The 26,892-nt window shown below is 45.7% G+C and overlaps 1 protein-coding gene across 2 annotated transcripts in view; it reads right to left on the reverse strand.

The window, feature by feature from the left end:
* The window catches only part of STRIP1 (striatin interacting protein 1), a 306,491-nt gene that overhangs the window by 142,952 nt on the left and 136,647 nt on the right, over nucleotides 1–26,892 (reverse strand). For both annotated transcript variants that reach the window (XM_069632974.1, XM_069632973.1), the window contains exon 10: nucleotides 7,692–7,909. In XM_069632974.1, the coding sequence (XP_069489075.1) occupies nucleotides 7,692–7,909 (218 nt within the window). The remainder of the gene's footprint in view (nucleotides 1–7,691; nucleotides 7,910–26,892) is intronic.

Raw genomic sequence — 26,892 nt, forward strand, 5'->3', positions numbered from 1 at the left:
AAAAACACACAATTTATTTCATTTTCTATTTCTCAAATTTAAAGTGCAATCGAATCAATACTCATAAATGTTCACCTTTTAAAAATACAAGAATAAAAATCCTATAGTGCAACCATCTGTGCTCAAAAACTGGCTGCCTCTACAATATTTAAGAGACCCCGTGTAATGATAAACACTCCTACTTTAAACAAAAGAAAGTCCCTATCTGGAGGAATCTCTCTTGCAACACCTTGTGTCCTTATTGAATGAATCCTCATGCCTCAGTCCTCCCTCTTGTCACCACGACTGAGGCTCAGGAACAAGGGTCTGCTTGGCTGAAGCAAGACTGAATCCAGCTGGACCACTTTCTTCAAACCAGAGGTACTTTAGGGGTTTGGGGTACTTACCTTATTGCCTCAAGTCATGCTCTCTCACTGGAGTTTTGCACTTACTTACCTTTTTGAGTTGATTTCAACTCCCCTTGCACAGGCTTAACAGCTTGTGCGTCTTGAGTGATTTCCTTTGAACTATCTGACTTTGTGAAATCCGAGAAGTGCATCAGAACTATAGACTTTGTCCAAATGACTTTGGCTGTCCTGGCTCCTTAAAGGCACAATTATGTATGTATTTATTTCATTTGTAAAGCACACATGCATCCCAGAGGCATTGAGGCGCTGTTGCATGTACAGGACAAGGAAGCAAACTCATACATTCAAGAGTAATAGTATCAAAGAACGGAATGAGTAGCGGTAGTATTCCAGAGACATTGAGAAAGGGATTCTAGAACATATTAGTCACACTGTGCATGCTGTAATGTGGATGGGGGGTAGCTCTGCAGGCCTAATCGGTAGGGTGGGTGGGTTAGTTGAAAAGCTGAGTCTTGAGGGCTTTGCGAAAGTTCCAGTAGGATTTCTCAGCCCTCGTGGAGGGGAGGTGAGTGGGGGGGGGTGTCATTCCAGAGTTTGCCAGCACGGTAGGGGAAGCTGAAGTCTCCAGCTTTACATCTCCTCACTTTAGGCACCAGATGTCTATCTGTGTATGGGGTCCTGGTGGGTCTTGAATCCGTTGACTTTGGCAATGCTTGTACCTCATAGGTTATATTTTGTTGGGAAAGGCTTAGCTAGATTTCATTGGAGGATTCAATTGTCCTCACATCATAAGGAAATGTTCTAACCTTTCTATTTTTCCATAACCCTTCCTTCCTGAAATTCAGTCTAAAAAGTATATTGGTGTTATATATAAACGCAATACTATCCTTGTTATTGAAGCCACTTCAGGGTGTAGGAGAAATGCAATTGCATCTCCAAAGAGTATTCACGAGCTTTATTGATTTTGAAAAGTAATTCCAAAGTTTGCTTGACCTTTACAAACAATTGCCTTTTTAAAGAATGCTTTACTAATAGATGATGTTAAATAAATAAATATGTATGTATAACTGAAACCCTGAATGTAAGTGTTACCTGGTTACTTGTATTGACTTATTTGATCTGTACAGATCTCCTGCTCACATATAGGCCTGGCTGCTCAGTCACACGACCAACTAGTACAGGCCTATACCAAAAGGTGGGTTAGCTATTTGCAATCAATATTGCGAAACTGGACGCCCGCAGCCAGCACTCTTCCTAATTTCAAGGTTGGATCATCCAAGTGTTTGCATGCACTTTGGATGTCCATTTGAGCCCCGTCGCCTGCAAACCAGATCTGCTCCATGAAAGATCTGTGCTAACCGCCATTAGCATCCACGAGGAGATTGCCACTCTAAAATGGCCGACCCGGACTTCGATGTGCCTGCCTGCACTCCCCGGATCTGAGGAGGAGGAACAACAGACCCCCTCGCCCTGCCCCATTGGCTCCCTGCCTTCTTCAAGCCGCCAATCGAGAGCCGGCAGCCTCGAGCCGGCTCCAAACAAAGGCACAGTGCCTGTTGAGAGCCTGTCTGGGGCCGTATGGGCTCTGGGCACCCAGTGCTGCCACCCAATACTGGTAAGTCACACTTGCCTTATCCTGCCTACTCTGCCCCTCGATCTGTGAAATCACGCCTGCTTTGCTGTAACATTACTGCCACCCTTTCCTGCACCTAACTGCACGGACCCATGGCATAACATTCTGCCTTTACCACCTAAAACTGTAGTCTGCCCAAAATACGCATCTGGTTCCCTGAGGCACCATCACGTTATCAAGGAATAGGCTGCATCCACCAGGACCACAACCGTCTAACTATTGTTGAAGTTACTGCCTATTTGAACTTTGTGCAATTGCTGCCACTTGCCCGTTTTTGCTGTTATCAGCTATTGTCCCCACAATGATGAAACTAACAGCCCTTACTATTGCTGTATGATTAACCCTCATAGAGGACCACAACACCTAGCTGAACCAACACTGCTTCACTAGCCACTTGCACTCGTAGCATCACTGTGTCCACCAGATTTAGAAGTACTCCCATTGTTTAAATAACTCCATTAATTTGAATCTATTACTGTTACCAGGTTATACTGACTAGCCTTTAAGTGCCCCGTGCCAAAATTGCACCTTGCCTATGTGTGTTTATGCATTGCCTAGCCTTTAAGTGCCCCGTGCCAAAATTGCACCTTGCCTATGTGTGTTTATGCATTGCCTAGCCTTTAAGTGCCCCGTGCCAAAATTGCACCTTGCCTATGTGTGTTTTTGCATTGCCTAGCCTTTAAATGCCCCGTGCCAAAATTGCACCTTGCCTATGTGTGTTTATGCATTGCCTAGCCTTTAAGTGCCCCGTGCCAAAATTGCACCTTGCCTATCTGTGTTTTTGCATTGCCTAGCCTTTAAATGCCCCGTGCCAAAATTGCACCTTGCCTATGTGTGTTTATGCATTGCCTAGCCTTTAAGTGCCCCGTGCCAAAATTGCACCTTGCCTATCTGTGTTTTTGCATTGCCTAGCCTTTAAATGCCCCGCGCCAAAATTGTACCTTGCCTATGCGTGTTTTTGCATTGCCTAGTATGATGAGCCCTGTGCCCAATGTAACTGTGCTGTACACTAGGGTCGCCAGAGACCACTGTGCAATTGTATTGTGCCCTATGGTCACTCACTGACCACTGTGCAATTGTGTTGTGCCCTATGGTCACTCACTGACCACTGTGCAATTGTGTTGTGCCCTATGGTCACTTACTGACCACTGTGCAATTGTATTGTGCCCTATGGTCACTCACTGACCACTGTGCAATTGTATTGTGCCCTATGGTCACGTACCGACCACTGTGCAATTGTGTTGTGCCCTATGGTCACTCACTGACCACTGCAATTGTGTTGTGCCCTATGGTCACTCACTGACCACCGTACACGTGCGTTGTGCCTAGCTGCTACCCTAACCAGCTCGTTGTCTGCTCCCCTCTTGCCAGTTTACACACAACTCCTACCTAACTACTGTACTCACGCCCTCCCATTGCCTTGAACTATGCCAGCCTGGCTCATCCTCATCATGTTCCCCTTCTGTGTCATGCCTATTCACACGCCCTGTAGTAGAAGTAGCTACATCCCATTTAGCAATGGTCTAGCCAAGCTTGGCTGCCCCAGACAACGCCCCATTCCCTGCCCCACACCCTTCCTGCCCACCCAGCCTCCTTTACCCCACAGTGCCCTTATAGACCATATCGCAAAAATCAGCGTCACTCCAGGTCACCCTCCACTTAACTGTGTCGACCTTGCCAAAGATGCTCACTGTGACACCAACCAAAACGTACCCAAATTAACAGAATATCGCCCTACAGCCTACCCTAACATCACCACCCGTAACAAACTACTAGGCTGCAGACTTTGCACCTTACCGAGTGAAACACTAACTACTCCCATGACTAAAGACACCAACAAAAATTCCCATGCAAACACCGGTTCACTAAAAGGAGCCTTACTTAACATCAGGTCCCTTGTTGCTCACCCTACTGAAATCGCCGACCTCATCCGTTCAGAAGACCGGGACTTCCTTGCCACCACAGAAACCTGGCTTCATGCAGCAGCAGGTCCCTACCTAACCCTTGCGGTTCCTGACAACTATTCCATCCTTAGGGCCAACAGATCCAATGCTCGTGGAGGAGTAGAAGCTCTCATTTTCAAATCCTCGCTTGATATTAGATCTGTCACCGTCCCCATACTAAACTCATGTGAACACCTGTCCATTAAAATACAAACTTCACCTAAGACCACTATCACCTTGGAACTAATATACAGGCCCCCTGGCCCAACAGGGACCTTTGAGGAAGATATAACCTCCCTCATAGCAGAGAATTCTAAACCTCTCTCACAGAATATTATCCTAGGTGACTTTAACCTGGGTCACAATGATCCTCATGATACCCCTGCATCTTCCCTTGCCAATGCCCTCTGTGAACACAACTACACTCAACTCATCACCTTACCTACGCATCAGAAGGGCAGAACCTTAGACTGGCTTGCTGCCTACAGCTGCAACATCACCTCTAAGGACCCCCAACCCCTCATATGGACTAACCTTCTCCTACTTTCATTTGATATTAGTACCAACAACCCAAACCACATACAATGCTCCCCGGCACCAGCTTGTCTGACTAGAAATAAGCGAAACATTACCGTAGAAACCCTCATACCATTGGTTCTACCTACCCTCAATATGATCCCTGACACATCGGGCCCTAACGTACTTGTAGACACCTACAATGACGCCATGTTCAAAGCTATTGACATCATTGCCCCCTTAAAATTACATAAAAGCAAACCTAGAGCCCATCTCAACTCCTGGTACACACTGGAACTTAAAATACTAAGAAATAAGAAAACGAAAATGGAAACCCTGTGGAAAATGAATCCATCTGAGGAACACAAAATTAATCTCACCATTGCATCCTCCCTCTATAAAAAAGAAATAATTTGCACCAAAAAGGAAGCCTATAATGTAAGAATAAACAATGCTAGCTCCAGTACTAAAGAATTATTTACTATCTTGAAGGAGCTAGAAAACTCCAATCCACCTACGGACACGTCCGTGAAGGATCAATTATGGTGCACTAGCATCCAAGATGCCCTTGCGAATAAAATCACCGGCCTGCAAACGAAAATTGAAAACAAAAGACTACAACTCTCCAAATGTAACCTACCCACCCCTAGTTCACCTACTACGTCCAATATCAACTGTGGCTTCACCTTCAAAAAGGTAACCGCACTAGAAGTGCAAAAAATTATAACTTCTCTCAAACCGTCAAACTGTAAAGGGGACAGCTGTCCCGCACAGATTATAAAAGATGCCGCAAGAGACCTCTCCCCATTTATTTCTAAACTTATAAACGTATCATTCTCTACTAACTCAGTACCTAACAATTTGAAACAGTCATGGGTCCTCCCTCTTCTAAAAAAACAGACCCGGGACCCAGCCATTCCTACTAATTATAGGCCTATCACCACCGTTGGCTTCCTGCTAAAAATCCTGGATAGAGTTGCCTACCTGCAAATCCAGAATTATCTAGAATCCAACCAATTATTAGGACTGCGTCAATCTGGCTTTCGACCTCAGCATGGAACAGAAACTGCCCTTGTTGATCTCAAAAGTCAGATCGACGACATTAAAGATAAGGGTAAGGCTGCTATCCTACTCCTCCTAGACCTCTCAGCAGCTTTCGACTTGGTCGAACATAAAATACTCTGTAACCACCTCTCCTCTGCTGCTCATTTCTCCCCTTCTGCTGTCACATGGATACAGTCCTTCCTGGCCAACAGAACCATGAGGGTCTTTTCCCCTGTGGCTGCGGCAGACCCATCCCCATTACGTGTGGTGTCCCACAAGGCTCATGCGTTTCCCCTACTCTATATAATATCTTTACAAAGCCTCTCTTTGATAAATTGGATCGTCTGGGTGTCACCTATACAAACTATGCGGATGACACCCAGATACTCCTCACCATATCTGGCAATTAGAATACTGATGTCACCAGGATCAATTAAATTTTCTCTGTCATTCAGGCATGGATGGCCACACATGGCCTCTGCTTGAACGACGAGAAGACCGAACTGCTCATTGTTGGTTCACCTAACAACCTACAAAAACTAAGCCCCAACTATTCTAAAATCATCATCGATGGCAACACCAAACCTGTCGCCAAAAACGTGAAAACTCTTGGTTTCTATCTTGATTCCAATATCAATCTCACCAAGCAAGTCAACTCTACCGCTTCTTCCACCGCCTACACAGGTAAACTAATTTGGGCCTGTAGACCTTTTCTCTCTACTAATAGCTGCCTTACTCTAGCGAGAGCCCTTATACAGCCCAAGTTAGATTACTGCAACAGCCTCTACCTAGGTGCAAACCAAGCTATAATTAGTAAACTCCAAGTCATTCAAAATAACGCGTTACGAGCAGCACTAAATATTCCTAGGCGAGAGCATATCTCCAACTCTAGAATCACATGCAAATGGCTCACCATCCAACAATAAATTAACCCCAAAACTCTCTGCCTCACATACAAAGCTCTCAACCACTTAGCCCCCCCCCCAATCTTACCAATAAATTCACCTGGAAGCAGTCCAACAGAATTACTAGATCTTCCAACACCCTAGGTCTCATGGTGCCCAGATTTAACTCTAAAAGAGCCGGAGGCTCTAGCTTCACTGTCCTCGCCTCCCAACGTTGGAACTCCCTGCCACTAAACATTAAGTCAGCCAGCTCCTTCCAGTCCTTCAGGAAACTTGCCATTGGGTGGCTATTAGCACAAAGTCAATTAGTATGCTAGACACAGTTACTATCTGTATATATTGTGCATATACCAGTTATGTCTTAATTGGCCATGGCCTGTACTCTCTGTATATAATTTTTTGCTAAAAATATCACTGTTAATTACCATGTATTGTGCTTTGTAACATGTACCAGTGCCCAAAACAAGCTAATACCAAGCTGATAAGTCTTGTGTAGTCTCAGTGTGACTGCACCAATTCTTACCCAACACAATATTAGGTCTTACTCGCCTAGTATAACTGAGGTTATCCTGAATGTAGTTCTAGGTTTATACTGTTCCATGAATTTGTGTTCCACTATTCAGAAAGGTATCCTGGTAACGGGGTTGGTTTACTAAGGGATTCCTTAACTAAGTGCCAATGCATGACTGACAGGGTCTACTACCCTTGAATTACTGTAAGTAATCTAAAAGTAACTAGTGGTTTTACTCCTCCTGAATAGGCGTGTTCTATTCCAAATGTGTATGATTAGATCTGACTTGCCTAGAAATACTGTTAGTGATTTTACACAAGATCTATGCTTTGGTCTGTGTACCTTAAGCATTGTGTTAAGTTTTTATATTGCGTGTATTACTCTATGACAAAGTACTTACACACCAAGATTTACCTTAGCCTATTTGTATCTATGATAAACCTTTATTTTGTACACTACTTCTGGGTGTTTGTTGAACCATTTGTATCCTACAGGTTCTTTGTACTTTCCCACTGCCTCCCTCCCTCCTAAGAAAAGCCTGGCTGCTCCAACTATGCTACCAAATACTCAGGCGGTACAGCCTTATACGAAGAGTGGAGATGTGTACTGTCTCAGTTGTATGGCATTACTAAGCCCTTAATTGGACTCCAGAACAACTGTCCTAACAAGGAGGCGATGAGAGTATTGCAGGAAGCAGAAGAGGATATAAGAGAGAGCATAAGAAGATCATGCCTCATCAAGGGGCACTACTATGAGCACAGATGAGAGGGCAGATTAAGGCCGGCATCTTACCTGACCTTCGGAGCCCAGGGAAGCCCCTTCGGGAATGTGAGCCTTTCACATGGGGGGTGCGAGATGGGTGGGGGCATCACCTCGTCCCGTTCTAGAGGGAAGGGCTCTCCCTCAAGGGTGGAGTCGTCATCGTTTTCCTCCTCTTCATCGTGGGGGTCTTCAGTTTTGTAGGGGTCCCTCTCATTGAAGGCATCCAGATTATCCTGTTTGATGAGAGCCTGAAACCCAGGAGAAGAGTCATGTTACGCATGTTAAATCCCAAGCAGCACGCTACCATTACGTGACAGAGCACCAAGCAAACCCAAACCCCAGGTAAGAAGACACTGACGCGGAGCATGCTTGAATGATTTGGCTTTAATTTGGAAATATCTAGAAATGGAATTCATTCCTGTGCAGCTCCTAGTACAAGGCACTAAAGTGCTCCTGTAAACTGCCCACCGTATTAGCTGGAGCCAAAGGCAAAATTAACAAAGGGCTCAAACATGGCCCAACGCAAGAATAAAACCCAAGACAGACCTCACAAACAGAAAATGGCAAAAAAAGAAGACGAAGCCATTTTGAAATGGTCACCCATGGGTGCTGTACTGCAGCTGAGGATTCAGCCTGTGGTAGAAGAGCACAATGGTTGGAAAATTAAACCACTGCCACCAGCCATTTCAAGTAGGGAGGGTAACATGATAAATGTTACATGGTTTGGTAGGATAAGGGTCTACCAAGCCCCCCCAGCACTCCACATTAGATGGTGTGTGCTGGACCCACAAAGAGAAAAGGTAGGTAAAGTAAATTTCACTTTACTATTCTTGGGAACAATAGTTCACACAAGAAAAGGTATTTAAGCCTTAGGAGAAATCTAAAGGAGTTCTCTGACACTGCACTGAAGGTGCTGTGTGTCACCATACAAAAAGTAGATGCCTATGGAGTTTATCAGACTCCAAAAACAAAGAAAACACAAAATACAAATCAGGTCAAAGCACATGAGAGAGTAAGAAAAAGGGCGCACTCACTCCAGGGTAAAAATGTAAAAGTCCTTAAGTCCAGCTAAAGAGCTGGGCGTCTCATTTCTGAGAATTCTCCCTAACACTCGTCCCCCTCAGACTAAGGGACAGGAGGATTGAATCCACTCTTGGATGCAGCTCCTAATCCAGTCAGTCATACTGTCTGGAAAGACCATAAGCATTTTGGTTATTACACCCTGACCTGTGTTCTATGGTGAAATCAAACCCTTGGAGGCTGATTGACAACCTTAACGATTTAGGATGTTCCCCTTTCATCTGCATTAACCATCTTGAGGGTTGGAGGTCTGTCTGAATCACAAAAGTAGATCCATACAAGTATGGCCTAAACTTCTTCCAGGACCACACAACGGCAAAACATTCACGTTCAATGGTTGCCCACCTTGTCTCACGGTCCTTCAGTTTCCTACTTGTTGGGGAGAATAGGCATCTTTTAATGTGTGTTACACAGCACCCTCAGTGCAGTGACACAGGGATGTCTTTTTAGACTTTCCAAAGGTTTAGATACCTTCTCTGGGATAAACTGTTTCCCAGAGAATGTAAAGTGAAATTGACTTTACTAGTCCTTCCAAATTCCTAGACCCAGCACACACCATCTTACAATGGAGTGCTGGAGGGGTTACATAGTATGCTCTGTGTCTACATACTCATGTAGTAGTCAAATGCTACCCTTTCCTATTGAAAAGGCTGGTGGCAATGGTTTTACAATGAACTACCATGATTTTTCCAGACCGCGAACACCGGTAGCTAAAAATCACGGGAGCCATGTCTTTAAAGATGGCGCCTTAAGCCCCTTTGTTTAAACAGTTCCCGGTCTTCTTTTCTCACTGTTCCTTTTTGGAAAGGTTCTTCTAGTTGTCTCTGCACGCCAAACCAGATTTGGTCCCTTTGTTTGTATGCCTTTGGCAGGATTCAGGACTGAAGACCCCCTCTGGCTGAGTGTCTGGGGTGGGCAGGAAGTGAGGGAGGTGCCCGAAACTCTGTGCTTAGTTTTTTTTATTTCTATTACATTTCTAATGCACCAGTAACTCGCAAGTCTCGGGGTGAAGGGACATGAACATGAAACAAACACACAATAACAAGGCCGCAGAAGTATGCATCTAGATGGCTAGAAAAAGGCATTTAGTTGAAAATGAGTCTCTTCACCTGCTTACGAAATCGTAAGTAATTTGTTTCTTTTCTTATATTTATGGGCAAGTTATTCCATAATCCTTCTGTAACAATCGGAAAGGATTTACCAAGACCTAACTTGCGTTTGTGCTTAGCTGCCGCAATCTTGTTTTGATCTGCTGATCTTAGAGTGCGGGTGGGTACGTAAGTGTATATTTTGGTTTTCAGGTACCCTGGTGCCTTGCCATTGATACAGCGTTGTGCCATGGTGAGAGCCTTAAACTGAATTCTATTTTCCACTTTAAGCCATTGCAGCTCTTTCCTAGCATTGCTAATGTGATCAAATTTGGGTATACGCTTAATGATACTGACTGCATTGTCCAGTATGATCTGGTAAACTTGGAGACATTTGTTATTAGCCCCTACCAACAGGGCGTTACCACAATCCAGACTGGACAAAATGGTTGCCCTACCCACGGTAGCGCAATTGTCCTCTGATAGATATGGTCTAAGATAATAGCTACACGTTTTCTTTATATATTGCGTCTGCGCTTCAGCTCCTAATGATGCTTCCATCATCATGCCCAATGTTTTCACTTTGTCGAGAACCTTGATCTGTATATTTTTGATCTGAAATGAGCTGTATTGTGCAGAAAGAGTTTCTAGCCTGCTGGGAGCCGAAGACCATTAGCTCAGTCTCCTTTCCATTTAGGCACATCCAGTTTGTGTCCATCCACTGTTCTATACTGGAATAGATATTAAGTAGGTTGTTGTCGTCCTTTTTGTGATCTCCGCTGCGTTCCATCACTAGCTGAGTGTCATCAGCGTAGTTGGTAAAAAAAGATGTTTATCTGATCCAGGACCTGGCAGAGAAATCGAAGATATAGGTTGAACAACAGGCGGGACATGCTGGCTCCCTGTGGGACCCCGCAAAGTATTTCTCTGTCTGTCGAGAATTTGTCTCCCCAGTGAACCTGTGATGTCTTATTTTTTAGAAAATGACATTATCCACCGTTTAGCTGCTGATGAGCAGTTGGGCGTTTTACCCAGAGCGGTTTCAAGGAGGTTATGGTCATATGGTCAAGTAGATCAAAAGCAGCGCTAAGATCCAATAGGATAGGAAGGCCTGGTTTCCCTTTGGCCATAATACTGAGCGTCGTTGTCTGCAGATCTATCATAGCCGACTCAGTACTATGTGCAGGTCTAAAACCCGACTGTTGAGGATGAAGGGATTCCGACACCTCGACATGTGCCTATAGTTGTGAGGTAGCTATCTTATCCATGATTTTTAATAGGAAATTACAATTGGTAATGGGCCTGTGGTTACTTATGTGTCTAGGGTCCAAGTCTGGTTTCTTGACTAAAGGAGCGACAGTGATCCTTTTTATGTCCTGGGGGACTAATTGATCCCTGAAAGAAGTATTAAGGATTCTGGACAATAAAGGAGCAAAGATATCGGAGTTTTCTAGAATCATTTTTGCTGGTAAGATATTTCCAGCACAAGAGGTTGGCTTCATAGAGGCAAGTGTTTTTTTCATATCCTCTGAAGTGATAGAAAAGTTAAACGTTTTGACATTATCAATAGCCTCTTCAGGGGGTAGATTTGATTTTTTGAATTGTTTAGTTGCGATTTCTTGATTAGGTCTCTTGCTTTTTCGAATTTCAAGTAAAAAGCTTTTTGTGTATTCTCACAATCCTGTTGAGACGGAGTAAAAGGAGGAGAGATTGTCCAGGGGGTAGATTTGATTTTTTTAATTGTTTAGTTGTGATTTCTTGATTAGGTCTCTTGCTTTTTCGATTTTCAAGTAAAACTTTTCACAATCCTGTTGAGACGGAGTAAAAGGGGAGTTGCCTTGGGTTTCTCGATGGACTTCAGGATGCTAAATAGTTTACTTGTGGCATTAACCGCTGATGTGATTTGATTATTGTAATACCGTTTTTTTGCCTCTGTTATCTCTTTCTTCTATCTTGACTCTATATTCTTCCTTTTTTCTTTGTTTTCTAGTGTTGGGTTTTTTTCCATACATTTTCTAATTTTCTCTTTGTCCCTTTTAGTAATGACAAATCTTTTGAAAACCATGTGTGAGGTTGAACATTGGATCTCTGTGTATTAAGTTGGAGGGGGGCATTCTGGTCTGCCAATTCTTTAAGATGATCTAGTAGGATTCTAACTGTTCCCTGTTGATGATGTTAAAATTCCTTCGAGCTAGTTTCACTGGGGGGGTGGGGGGGTTCAGAATTGTATCTCTAGGGAATGGAGTGGTCGGACCAAATGCAAGGTTCTGTCTTGTAGTCGTGTGTATTGAAGTTATTTGTCACTACCCAGTCCAATTGATGCCCATTTTCCATTGTGGGAGCGCTGTTGGTAACATGAACATCTATATTAGTCTGTAGGAGACCCAAATGCACTCTGGCGTGATTGGCTGGCTGACTGTCCAAAAAGGACAGCCACCCTGCTGGGTGAGTGGCAGCTAGGCTGGAATGAAAGGGAGAAAACTGTTTAAAAGGCGAGTCTCTTGGACTGGAAAGCAGAGTCGGCCACTGGAACAAAAGAACCGAGGACTAGCTGGAAGAGGACGGCTGCTACAACTCCTGGACCGTTGGTTTGCCCGACAAAGCCCTGCTGCAGGTCTGAATTCTGAATTGCCAAGTTCATCTCGACAGAGAAGCCCCTTCAAGGACAACTTCTTCCTTTGAGTTGGTGGGACCAATCAACTCGTAAGCCAACTGGATACCATTCTCAAGGCTGGTTAGGATTAACCAGGGAGAGGGATACCAGCTTGTGCGCTTGAATATACAGCTGCTGGAACTGAAGTGACTATCTTGTTTGCCTTTTCGACGAACCCGTGCAGCGCAGGAGTCCCCCGACGTCCTTCCTCTTGTCCCCATGACCGAGGCTCAGGAACAGTGAGATCTGCAGGACCTGCCAGGAACCAATGTCTTCAGCAGCATTTTGTTCTTCATAGTAAGGTACGATGCCAACCCGATTGAGAGAACGCCACTCTTGCGGTGAAAGTTTGTGAAACTTTCCCAAATGGCAGGCTTAATCAGCTTGTGACCCGACATATGATTCTTTTTTGCCTAAACTACTTCTGAGAACATTTGCAAAGACTACCATTTTATACCAGAACTGCTCTTTCCTACCCACAACACTAGCCAATTGACAGTGGCATGGCCTATTGATTTGAATTGAACTCTTCTGGTGAACTGAAACTATTTGCACTGTCTAAGTATATGTGATCTATTCTACTTACCTTGTCCCATTTTGCTCACTTCTCACTGTCATTTGGCTCCTATTTCAGGGGAACTCTCAAACTGTCTCAAAATCTTAAAGTTGTGTATGGAAGTGTATTGGTATATAATATTAAGTGGTCTCCTTATAGTGAAATGTTTTCTAAATGATTGTGTAATAAATTAATAAGTGTTTTACCAAGAAACCTTAAGTAGTGTCTACTTGAACGACTGTGATTGAAAGTCGTCTGTGTAATTACTTGTACTGCTCACATTCAATCTTGAGATAAGCCTGGCTGCTCAGCTCGCTACCAACAAACTGTGTGGTACAGACCTATACCAAAAGGTGGGTTTGGCTAACACCTGTAAGTCCTAATTGTGTGTAGTGGTCCCAGAGGACACTGCATGCAATTCTGCCCAACACTACTGATGAAGCAGATGGGGTGTTCCGAACCTTTCTCATCCAGCGGGCTCAAAACTGCACCTAGCCCTGTGTTAAAAGCATCTGTTTGTACAATAAAGGATTGGTTGTAGTCAGAACCTCTCAAGACTGGAGCTTGACAAAGGGCTTTCTTCGGTCCTTAAAAAGGCTTAGTGCACGCCTCATTCCACCGGACCTTCTTGGTGAATTTCGGTAAGGAGATCACATTGAAGGGAGACGCTATGATCCCATAATTCTCTATGAAGTTCCTAGGAAGACTCTCACTTGGGTTTGAGTAGTGGGGGGTCGCACAGTCTTGTACAGCTTGTACTTTGCTATGCAATGGCCTTATTTCACCTCCTCCTACCTCATGTCCAAGGTAGATCACTTTACTCTGACCAATTTGACATTAACTAGCCTTCATGGTCAGATGGGCCTGTTCCAGAGCCTGCAAAACAAATCCTAAGTGGTCAACATGTTCTTTCCAAGTAGGGCTGAGCACTGCAACGTCATCCAAGTACGCCATGCAAACATCCTCTAACCCATTCAGAACAGATTCACCATCCTCTTAAATGTAGCAGGTGAATTCTGTAGTCCAAAAGGCATTACCTTAAACTAGTAGAGGCCTCCTGGGGTGGAAAATGCAGTTCTCCTTGGCATGGTCTGTCAGAGATATTTGCCAATAGCCTGAAGTCAGGTCAAATGTACTGAGGAACTTGGCTGAACCAAGTTTGTCCACCAGCTCATCTGTCCTGGGTAAAGGATGGGCATCAGTCGTGGTGACTGCAGTAAGAGCTCTATAGTCCACACAGAATCTCAACTCTTTACTTTAAATAATCCTATATTGCGCGGTAAGGGACCCAGGGCATGATGGCGCGGACATAACAAAAACAAACATGACACATGTGTGCGAAATGTGGTTCCTGCTTTTGGTACTAGTACAACTGGACTAGCCCATGGGCTTGTAGATGGCTCAATAACCCCAAGATCAAGCATCTTCTTGACCTCTTCCTTTATGTGGGATAATCATGATCTGACATGCTGTAACCCCTGCTTTTGACAGGGAGACTGCAGTCCCCAAGGGGTCAAGCCTGGCGTCAGTGAGAACAGGGAGGAAAACTGATTCAACAGAGCCTTGCATGCCTACTGTTGTTGCAGAGTCAAATCTGAAGAGAGTTTTACTCTTTTGTCACATCTGAGATTTGACCCCCAGAGAAGATCAGGGAGAGGCACACTCTCCTCCTCCTCCTCCTCCTCCTCTTGATCAGAGGATAGAAGCAAAGCTCCTAGTTCTGGTCTGGAAACATAAATCTTCAGACAGTTAGTGTGATAGACCCCAGGGGCCTCCATGAGATTGCCCAAGTCCACTAAATAATTGACCTCTCCAAGTTTACCCACAACCTTGAAGGGTCCAATCTATTTGTCCTGTAAGGCCCTCTGCATTGAAAGTACCATAACCAAAACAAGCTGTTCTGGAGTAAAGTCCACCATGCTGGCCTTCTGGTCATGCCAATGTTTGACCAGCCTGACCTGCTTTCAGTTTATCTGAAGCTTCTGTCATCATGAATGCCATCCTCTTCCTGAGGCCTAGCGTATAGTTAGTGACTCACTGGTTGTAGGGAAGGAGCACTCTCCAACCCTTCCTTTATCAGGGCCAAAGGGACTCTGACTGGATGACCATAAAGAAGTTCAAAGGGGCTGTACCCAACCCCTGCTTGACTCTATAAGCAAAGATAAGGCATGGCAGTAGAAGGTCCCACTTTCTTCTAAGAGGTTCTTCTAAAGCACCCATCATGCTCTTCTTAGTTCTGTTAAACCTCTCCACCAACCCATTGGTTCGGGGATGGTAGGCTGTTGAGAACTTTTAAGTCTCTCCACAGTTCTTCCACATGGTCTGCATGTAGTGGGACATACATTTTGATACCCTGTCAGAGAGCACTTCCTTAGGAAAATCTACCCTGGTAAACATACCAAGGAGGGCCTTAGCCACTGCCCGAGCAGTAACAGTTCTCATATGTATGGCATCAATATACCTGGTAGCATGGTCTACCACAAACAATATGAATCAGTTGCCTGAAGAGGTTCTAGGGGACTCCCACCACAGGGAGGGGCACTAAAGCTGCCACATTCTTTGACACACTGACAAGTGTGGCAGCTCTTACAGAATATCTGTACATCAGCCCCCCATCTTGGGCCAGTAGAAGTACAGAGATCACCTCTCATTGGTTCTCTTGAAACTCAAGTTGCCAGCCAGAGGGATCTCACTTGCCAACTGAAAGAACTTCTGTCTCACCTCCTGGGGCACTACCAGTCTCCCGTAGTCCCCTTGGGTAGACTCAGTTGGTTCACTGTAGAGGAGGTCATCCTCCCAGTAAAGGCTATGCTTCCCTGGATCCTGGCCTTACAGCTGGGAAGCGGTCTGCTGGCGCAGACCTTCTAGTGAGGGATACTCTTTGTCCTCTGCTGAAGTCTGCTCTAGAGGGTCCACCTTCTGCAAGCAAAGTCTGCAGCTCACGATGGTCTCTAGGATCCAGATCCCCAACACAGGGATGGCTTTCTTCCAGCTGTGTCACCAGAAGCTGCCTCTATAGAGTATGGTTGGTCTACCCACTCAGCCTCAGCTGGGGAAGGGGTCACTGGGGTGACCTGGGACAGTTCTCTCAGGGATGTCCTTGTCCAGGTTTGAGACCTTTCTTTCTCCCAGAGACCTTGGATGTCTCCCTCTTGTTCTTGGAAATAGAAGGGTGGCCTTGAAGTATTGGCAATCTCTTCAACCTCAAACTGAGAGTCTCTCAAGTTTGCCTCTCTGGCCAATCTTGTTTGCTCCTACGTCTTTTGCTGGGAGGACTGGGGGTACTAGATACAACTCCAAGAGTTTTTTTTAATCATTTCCGAACATGACTCTCCGTGGCCCTTTATTCTGTTCTCTAACAGGAATTCTAACAGTCATATTATTGCACTGGATGAGAGGTGGCAGAATAGGAACCATTTTGGATGGGGCCTCCTGCAAGCTTAGTGGGACCTTTAGGTGCCTTAGCTACATCCTCAGGTTTGAAAAAACGTTAATCTACCACTGTAATGCTTGCCCCAGTGTCTCCGATGGCAGGGGTTTCCTGGCCATTTACAAGAACACTGTCCTAATATTCATTGGTGTTATCTGGTATGTAGTTGTACACATTCTGTTGTTCCCACAGACCCATACACAAATGAAACACTGGATTGAACTCTAATGGGGTCTTCAGTTAGTTGAAAGTGTGCACATGCCATTTGTACTTCTCCCTCAGGGATGAAGGCTAAGGAGGCAGTGTGGACCCCTGAAGGTTTGCCCTACATCTGGGATCCTTTTGCACATGATCGACAGACCCACATACAAAACATTTTCCAACTGTTCCTGAAGAGAAGCGTCTCCGGTTCCGGAAGCCCTCAAGACTTTCCTCTTCGCTTCTGCCTTCGTCCCTCCTCTCCCCCCTGCTGATCTTCTCTCGCTCTGCACCGTGCACCTGGCCTACCTGCTGACTTCCAGGCCAGGTACCTGCTCACCCTGCCACGCACCCGCACTCCCTCCGGGCAATCCCTTGCACTGGAGTCTGTATCTGTACCCATACAGCCACCCCTTTTTCCGGCACTATCAGGCATACCCTGTCTGCTGCCTTAAACCCAGCAGTCGCCACTTGCTGGCTGCACTACCACTGTTTGGTGCCTTTGATTATTTATTTATTTTAATTTGTATCTGTTTTTCTTTGCACTTCTCCCCCTCCCATGCACTTCTCCCCTTTGCCTCTCCCATGCACTTGCTCGTTCTCAATGTCACTGGGCCTAGAAAGAACGTTGTTTTTGTTCTACCTTGTTCCCTTCTCTTGCCTTGTCGTGCTCTGAAACACTTGTCTACAAGCACGATAGAAATAAAATATCAATAAAAATGGAATGGTGGTTTCTGTTGACCTCCCTTTGGTTTGGCACCAGAGGAGAGACCTACCCGGTTTCCCATGGAATTTTCCCTTCCTATGCTTGCGGCCCTCTTTTGGATGGTGGGAATTGGAATTCTCTTTTCCCTCTTTCTTGTGCTGCTTTCCCTCTTCCTTTTTGTGAGTTGCCCCATGGTCCTTGTGAGTAGCCCTGTTGGCTACCCACAAGTCAGCAGCCTGTGCTAGCTTTTTGGGATCAATTTCTGAATCAGCCAAGTGCTGCTCCGGCTCAGGAGAGCAGGCATCAAAAATAGATTCTAACAAAAAGATTCCTCATTCCTTCAAAAGGAGTTTATTCTGAACCCCTTAACACAACCATCTAAGATCTTCAAACATTCACATACCCAGGTAGTCCAAGGGGTAGCATTAAGTCTTTTTGAGGGTCCTAAACCTCTTAAGGTACTGGGAAGGATTTTCACAAATCAGGCCATTAATGCCAGCTTTACTGATTCATAATCCTTTCTCTCAATGGCACTCAATTCCATCACAGCCATTCAGGGGGAGCCTAGACATGAGCCATGGAATTAAATTATTACCCCCCGATTCCTTGAAGACCACGGGTGCATTAAACGTACCCAGCCAATCCAACACATCAAGTTTAGGTTCATACATACTGACGGCTTCTTTGGGCAGGCGAGGCCTCTGGGGACTAGCAGACCTAGAGGACCCTGAACGGGAAGCAGAATCAAGGGACATCTTTCTCACATGCATTTCATGCTGCATTCCTCTTTCTCTTAGTTTCAGCTCTTAGTGTTTGGCTTCAGCCTGGGCATTTTCTTTCTTGAACTCCAATTCTAATCTTAGACTTTCAAGAGAAACATTATGGGCTTAAATGTGGACCTTGTGGGGTCCCAATGGAAAATGGCTGAGGCGTAAGGGCAGGCTGCGGCAGAGAGGATCTCTCTTCCCAAGACCCCTCCAACTCCTCTTGCTGATTGGAGCTCGACTCTAAACTAGCACCCTCATCATCTTCCACACTGCGTGGGTGAGTAGGTGCTACAGGCCTAATACCCACGCTTTGGTGATTCAACAATCAATTCACATGTTTTCCTGTCAGAGTCAGACCCCTGGTTTGTGTTAGGCAAGAATTGATGTAGTAACCCTGTTTGAGACTACACAACACTTATCTGCTTGGTATTAGGTAACTCACCTTTTGGTATAGGCCTGTACTACAGTTGGTAGTGTGACCGAGCAGCCAGACTCATCTCAAGAGGGGTAAATATGAGCTGTAGCAACGAAATCCACAAATATAAGTAGCCAAGTGACACTTCTACTCAAGGTTTTAGTTATAAATATTTATTTATTTAACAGTAGTTTTTAAATAAGCATTCTTTAAAAGGGGCAATATGTATAACAATCAAATATACTTTAAAATATTTTTCCAGAATCAACACAAAGCTAGTAGATACTCTTTAGAGATGCTTCTTACACACTTCCTACATCCTGAGGGGACTTTACTAACTAGGACAGTAATGGCATTTATATATCACTACTAGTGCACTTTGTAGATTCTGAGGTTTGTAGAAAGGAAAAGTTAGAGGAAGGAAAAAGGTTAAACAGGTAGAGCATGTGAGCACTAAATCTTCCAATTAAGTTTACATAAAAACCTTTCCCTGCAATAATAGTTTAAAACCAATGCATCACCTATGAGGGTGAGTAAGTACCAAAGTCAAATGTACTAGAAGATTCTGCAGGGAGTCAGGGCAACCCAAGTCAATTAGAGCAAGGTCTATGGAGCTGTTAGATAATAAAAGTCTTGCACAAAGTTAGAGAGTTTGTTGATGAAAAATCACTGTAGGGCCACAAGCTGTTACACTTGTGAAGGGTAGAACTGAGATCAACTATAGCAAATTAACTACTGCAAGTCTCAACTGAGAAGAGCAAAGCTAAAGACACTGAGTTAAGTACCCCAAGTCAGAATAGTACCTTTGGTTAGAAGAAGAGTGGTCCAACTGGCTTCTGTCTGGTTGCAGCGATGCAGATCCTGGGTCTCAGTCGTGGGGACAAGAGGGAGGACGTCTGGGGACTCCTGTGGCAGCAATTCAAAGGTCGGTGGCAGCTACATGCTTTTTTCGGATCAGCAGCACTTCACGGTTTCAGCACTCTGGAAAACTGCACCACCGCAGTTCTTGGATAACGGTTGGGCTTCCTTCACTCCAACCAGCCAGCCAATCAGGACTGGTTTCGTTCAGGCATACTTGAGAAGAACAGCCACCCTTCTGGGTGATTGACAGCCTCCACAGGGCTGTGAAAGAATGAGAACGAGCTTAAAAAGGCGAGGTTCGTGGGACTACAGTCGACTGGAACATCCGAAGAAGAAATCGTGAAGAGAAGCCCGCTGCAACCTCCTGGACCTTGAAGTGCCTTGTGAAGCCCTGCTGCTGCGCGTACCTCCTTTTTCAAATTGACAGAGAAGCTCCGGACGGAACAACTTCTCCCCTTGGGCTGGCGGGACCAACTAGCCCCCAGACTAACTCCTGGGGCAACCCCGGACTTGCTGTGCCACTCCTGTGCTGCAGAAGCCCAATGCCAGGGGTCAAGTGTCCATTGCTGAGTGCAACGTCTTCCGCTGAACGAATCGGGCCAAAAGCTCCAGTAGCCTCCTAAGGACCCTCCAGAAGCAGGAAATCCCGATCCAGGGAGCAAAGAAAGTCCAACCGGGGATATTCGTTCTCCATCAGTACTGTTTGCAAGGCACTGAAACCATGAAGAACCTCTGAACCTAAGAAAATCCGTAGCTGACTAAGTCCTCTCCCGAGTACTGCTGCAGGAGCCCTCCAGACGTCCTCCCTCTTGCCCCCACGACTGAGGCCCAGGAACAGGGGTCTGCTTGGCTCATGCAAGGCGGAATCCAGCTGCAACACTTTCTTCAAACCAGAGGTACTGTGGGGGCTTGAGGTACTTACCTTATTACCATAAGTCGTGCTTTCTCGAGAAATGCACCGGCTTACTTTTTTGGAGTTGATCTCAACCCCCCTTGCACAGGCTTAACAACTTGCGTTTCTTAGTGATTTTCTTGAACTGACTTTATCCAAGAAGAACAAGTTACTTACCAACTGGTAACGTTCTTTCGATTGGATGTTCCTTCAACGTATTCCTCATCTTAGACGTATTCCATCCAGCTTTGCTGCTCTGAGGACATTTTTTCGGCAGAGGGCGGCGTGCGTCAATGTCGTCGAGTCGATGGTCCCTCAGAGGCCTCCGTCGAGGGTGACGTCATCGGGTGTATAAGTAGCACGTGCGGCGCCCGTTGGCCTCAGTTCTGTTTTTCCCCTTTTTATCTTTGATTTTGTACTGTGTAGATTATGCCGACAGACAGGTATCAGCCCGCGAGATTTGAGTTGGCAATAACCCGGAAAAATCTACAGAGGGGTAGGCTGGGAGGGCGATGAGGAATACATTGGAGGAACATCCAATCGAAAGAACGTTACCAGTTGGTAAGTAACTTGTTCTTCGAGTGGATTGTGTCCTCCAACGTATTCCTCATCTTAGATGGACTCCCAAAGCAGTATGTATAATTTCTCTGGAGGAGGGGTTGGATTTTTCAATGCCCTTAGATGGCGGAATAAAGCACTGCTTTTCCAAAACTCAGTTCCTTACACTGGGAAGCATCCAGGCTATAGAATTTTGAAAAGGTGTGTAGTGAAGACCAAGTTGCTGCTTCACAAATGGACCTTATTGGAACACCTCTTTGAAGGGCTGTCGAAGAGGCGATGCCTCTGGTGGAATGAGCCCTTAACCCTTCTGGTGGGTCTTTTTGTGCTAATCTGTAGCATTCTGAAACACAAAGCACAATCCAGTGTGAAATTGTCTGTTTTGTCACCGATTGACCCAGTTTCCTTCCTGTGTAGCCTATAAACAACTGGTTGTCCACTGTAAGCCTAGAAAGTCTAGAGATGTAAAAGCTTAAAGCTCTTTTTGGGTCCAGTCTGTGTAGTCTTTCTTCCTCCTTAGAAGGATGAGGTGGAGGATAGAATTTGGGTAAAACAATGTTCTGACTTAAATGAAAATCAGATACTACGTTCGGTAAAAATGATGGTTTAACCCTCAACACAACTCTGTTCATATGGAACACAATATAGGGTGGCCCAGAAGACGGTGCCTGCAATTCGCTCACTAACATCTGCAAGAAGAAAGCAACTAAGAAAGCAGTTTTCCATGTTAGTAATCTTAATGGACACATGTGCATAGGCTCAAAAGGTGCACACATTAAGAATTTTAGGACTAAATTGAGATCCCAAATCGGTACTTGAAATGGGTGAGGAGGAAACACATTAGTGAGTCCTTTTAAGAATTGTGTTATCAAAGGAATTTTGAAGTAGGAGCATTCTTCCGATGAGCGCTTGAAAATGGAAAGCGCTGCAAGGTAACCTTTTATTGTTCCAACATTCAGACCTCTATGTGCTAGGGTCAGAAGAAAAGATAGTACTTCCGGAATAGAACATAGAAAAGGATCGTCATTCTTTTCTCTGCACCAGTTGCAAAACTTTTTCTAACGCCAACGGTATAGAGACTTTGTTGCTGGCCTTCTTGCCGAAAGCAACACCTCCGTAACATCATCTGGAAGGTTCCGATCCCTGTATCACAGCCTTTCAGATACCAAGCATGAGGGTTGAGCGTTTTGAACTCTGGATGGTGAACCTGACCCTCCATTTGTGAGAGAAAGTTCTCTCTCTGAGGAAGACATACTGGAGGATAGATGGACATGTCTAGAAGGTCCGGGTACCACGTTCTCCTGGCCCAATCCAGGGCAATTAGGATCATGCGGCTCCCGAAGCGTCTCAGCCTCCTGATGACCTGAGGAATGACGGGAATCGGAGGGAACGCATACAATAGTGGGAAATTCCACTCCACCACAAACGCGTCCCACAGGGCTCCTCTCGGGCAAAATTCCCTTGAGCAATACCTTTCGCACTTTCGGTTGATACCGGTTGCAAATAGGTCTACTTGAGGAGTTCCCCAAAGGGCGAAGATCTCTTGAATGACTTCCTGAGCTAGTTCCCAATCGTGGGACGCCGTGCTCTGCCTGCTCAGAGCATCTGCCGTCATATTCTCCTCCCCGGCTAGATGAATTGCTGTTAAAGAGATTCCCTCCTGAATGGCCCAATACCAGAGCTGCATTGCCTCTCTGCACAGAGGTAGTGACCCCACACCTCTTTTGTTTAGGTAATGCATGGCCACTGTGTTGTCCGTCATTATCAGGACATTCTTTCCCCTGACAGATAGCAGGAAAGCCTTCAGCGCTAGTCTGATTGCCCTCAGCTGTAAAAGGTTAATGTGTAGTTTGGACTCCGATGGAGACCAACGACCATTGATTGTAAAATCGTTGGCATGAGCTCCCCATCCCATGAGTGAGGCGTCCGTCACTACTGTGATCTCTGGCCATGTTTGCCAAAAATGTTCTCCTTTTAGGATGTTCTCTGTACAAGTCCACCACAGAAGATCTTGTCGAACCTTGTTCGGAATCTGAAGAAGATCCGTCATTTGACCTGAGAACTGGGACCACTGAGTCTTTAGAGCCCATTGAAGGGATCTCATCCTCAAGCATGCCTCTGGCACCAGGAAGATGCAGGATGCCATGAGGTCGAGCAACCTTAAAAAGTCGTAAGCTTGGAGATTTTGGGCATTTTGGAATTTGGAAATCTGACGAATGTCTTGTGCCCTCGACTTGGGAAGCAAACTCTTTCCCAAGGATGTGTCTAACACAGCCCCTATGTACTGGAGCTGTTGTGAATGTGTCATTTGAGACTTCTTGAAATTGAGGGAGAAGCCCAGTTTGTGGAGGAAGTGGCAGGTGACTTTCAGATGATCCAGTGCTTGCTCGGCAGCGCGCGCTCTGATCAACCAATCGTCCAGGTAGGGGTAGACAAGAATCCCCCCTCTCCTGAGGTGCGCTGCCACCACTACCATTAACTTGGTGAAGACCCTCGGGGCGGAGGTCAACCCGAATGGCAGGACTCGAAACTGATAGTGTGAGTCGCCAACTACGAACCTCAGGTATTTTCTGTGTTGGAGATGAATCGGAACATGAAAATAAGCATCCTGGAGGTCCAATGACACCAACCAGTCCTGGAGTTGAAGGGCCTGAAGGATCTGAGAAAGGGTACCCATCTTGAACTTGTCCTTCCTGAGGAACTTGTTCAAGCTTCTTAAGTCCCAAGATGGGTCTCAGTCCTCCGTCCTTTTTGGGGATCAAAAAATATGGGGAATAACATCCCTTGTTCTTCTCCGCTGCAGGTACTGGTTCTATAGCACCTTTCTCCAGCTGGGTTAGAACTTCCTGCTGTAGGAGCGGGTTTGAAAACTTCAACGGGTGTCTCACTGGTGGATTGCTTTGAGGTTGCGTTAGAAAAGGAAGGCAGTAGCCTTGGGCTATTATTTCTAGAGCCCAAACATCCGAAGTAATGGCTCGCCATTCTTGCAGATGCTGTGACAGCCTGCCTCCTACAGGTGTTTTGTGATGCAAGTCCTCAAAGTGGTTTTGTGGCGGGTGTTGCAGCCGCTGATGGCAAAGAGGCTGCAGCTGGAGCTGGCTTTGCACGTTTTCCTCGTCCACCGCGAGTGGCCTTTCTCTGGCCCCTTTGACTGGCCATTCATCTCGCCTTTCCATATGAGGAGTAGTAACGATAGGATCGTCCCCTCCACGATTGTCCTTGAGCACGAAAAGGCTGAGGTTGCCTAATAGCAGCTCCTAAAGATTTGGCAGCTGCTTTCGAGGTCTGCAACCTCTCAAGGCTCTTGTCAGCCTTGTTGCCAAAAAGGTGAGACCCGTCAAAAGGCATGTTCAGAAGGCGGTTCTGTACGTCCGGTGCAAAACCCGACTTCCATAACCACGCAAATCTGCGCATTACCGTGCTAGTGCCCATGGACCTGCTTACACTATCCACAGTGTCCAATCCAGGTTGAAGGGATTCCTGCATGGCCTCCTTTCCATCTCTAGCGATGGCTAGGAACCCTTCCCTTTCTTCCCCTTCTGGTATGTGCTCCGCTGCCATTGCGATACACTCCCACAGAGTGTACGAAAATGTTGCCAAGGCACATGTGGAGTTGGCAGATTTTAAAGCCATACTCCCCGCAGAAAATACCTTCCGTGCCCAACCATCCACACGCTTATCGTCCCGGTCTGGAGGGATACAAGGGTACGCAAGGTTGTTAGAAGCTGTGGCTGCCTGTATGACCAGACTCTCGGGAGTTGAATGTTTGGACAGATAGCCGAGGTCGCTACTGGCCGGGCAGTATTTTGAGGTGAGGGATTTATTTACCAGAGGAATAGAATCCGGAGTTTCCCCAATTCTTGGCAACCCTATTTTGCAGGGCTACATTAAAGGGTAGTACTGGGTCTTCGGTGGGACCATGATCCAATATATCTGTTAAATCATCCTGGTTGAATTGGGCTGATGGTCTAGCCCATCCTAAGTAATCTACTACCTTCGTCATTAATTGGCGGTATGATGGACTGGCATGCTCTCCTGGTTCTGGTCTGCCAAAGTCATTTTCAGGAGATGTGTCAATGCCACTTGCATTGTGTAATTATTCCACCAAGTCCCTCATTCTGCTTTCTTCTGAAATCAAGCATTCTGGGAAATTTGGGGTTCCAAAAGGTACATTTTCCTCATCAGATCTCTCCTGTTCCTCATATATTTAGGTCAGGGACTTGAAAAACTCCTTCCTGGGGAGAGGCTTGAAAACCTTCTCTGGGAGAGGAGGAGGAAGAGATGTATTACAGGGCTCGGAGGATATTACAGGTCTTGTAACCTTATCTTTCCCTTTTTCTGGCTGCCCTGGCTACCCTGGCTTGGCTGGAGCCTTTGGCGCCGAGGGCTTCGGCGTCGACAAGGGCGTCGACGGTGTCGACCACATAGTGGTCGTCGACGGGGTTTGCTTCGAGGGCATTGAGGCGCTCTTCGAAGATTTTCCCTTCGAGGTGTGAAGGATCTCAGACGGCGTCAGTGACCTCGAACAGTCGACTCGAGCGTTTTTCGCTCGGCGTCCTAGAAGGTTCCCTATCCTTCCTTTTTCGATCACCTGGGCTCGAGGGCGTGCGAGTGTCGGAGCGATGATGCTCCCGGCCGGCTTCCGAAGAAGGCGCGGACCGAGGCTTCGCTTTCTCAAACACCTCCATCATTTTGACCCTGAATGCTTCCCACTCTTCGGGAGATGAATGTTTCGTGGGGCATTTCATCCCTTTTGGAGACTCGTCTGACGACGAGGTGGAGGGAGACCTGTGGCGTCGTTTCTTCTTTTTTTTTTTCCAAAGACGAGCGATGGGAATCGCTTCGGGACCTGGATCGATGCCTTTCACGTCGAGGAGATTTCTCCTCACGGGACCTCGACTCGACGCTAGAGGCTTTACGATCGGTTTTGCGACCTACCTGTAGTTTTCCTCTCCTTTCTCGAAAGGCCTTCCCCGTTATCGCCTGACACTTCGTACAGGCCTCCATGTCATAGCCTTCTCCGAGGCACCACAATCGGTGCAGGTCTGTGATCAATATTTTTGAAACGCACGACTTGCACTTCTTGAAACCCGATTTCGGGGTCGTGGTCGGCGTCTATGACGAGGACATATTTCGTTATATTTATTATTCTTCACAGAACTCGAGGCATGCCGAATCTCTGAAGCAACGTATACTGCGGAAAAACAGAACTGAGGCCAACGGGCGCCGCGCGTGCTACTTATATACCCGATGACGTCACCCTCGACGGAGGCCTTTGAGGGACCATCGACTCGACATCGATGCACGGCGCCCTCTGCGGAAAAAATTTCCGAAGAGCAGCAAGCTGGATGGAATACATCTAAAATGAGGAATACGTTGGAGGACACAACCCACTCGAAGAAGTGCATCAGAACTATTGACTGTGTCCAATTGACTTCGGCTGTCCTGGCTCCTTAAAGGCACCCTTCCTAATCCATTGACTTTGTCAATGCTTGTCCCAACATAGGTTGTAATTTGTCGAACACTTTTACTGCTGGGAAAGGCTTACCTAGATTTCACTAGAGGATATTCAAACTGTCTTCACGTTCTAAGACAGTATGTTCTAACCTTTGTATTTCCCTAACCCTTCCTTAATGAAACCAAGAGTCTAAAAAGTATATTGGTGTTTGAGATAAATGCAGTACTATCCTTGTTATTTAAGTCACTTCAGGGTGTAGGAGAAATGCATTAGCATGACCAAAAAGGTATTAAATATCTTCACAGCCAACAAGGCTTGACATATATTTAACATAACACAATCCAATTTCATCACATACTATCATATTCAAAACCTTAAAATTAAAATCAATTTCTATAAAAACAGAGTGCTGACAGACAATTCCCTTAACATCGATACAATTAAGTCATGAAACTTCATAATGTGAAAAATAAGGTTCAGGTTATTTCCATGTAGGAGACATGCCCATATTTCATTCATATTCTCAGTGCTGCTAGTGTTGTCATTTGCCTTCAGATATTTAGTTCTTA

The sequence above is a fragment of the Ambystoma mexicanum genome, chromosome 13 (assembly GCF_040938575.1).
Source record: "Ambystoma mexicanum isolate Mex_15411 chromosome 13, UKY_AmexF1_1, whole genome shotgun sequence".
Classification (NCBI taxonomy): Eukaryota; Metazoa; Chordata; class Amphibia; order Caudata; family Ambystomatidae; genus Ambystoma; species Ambystoma mexicanum.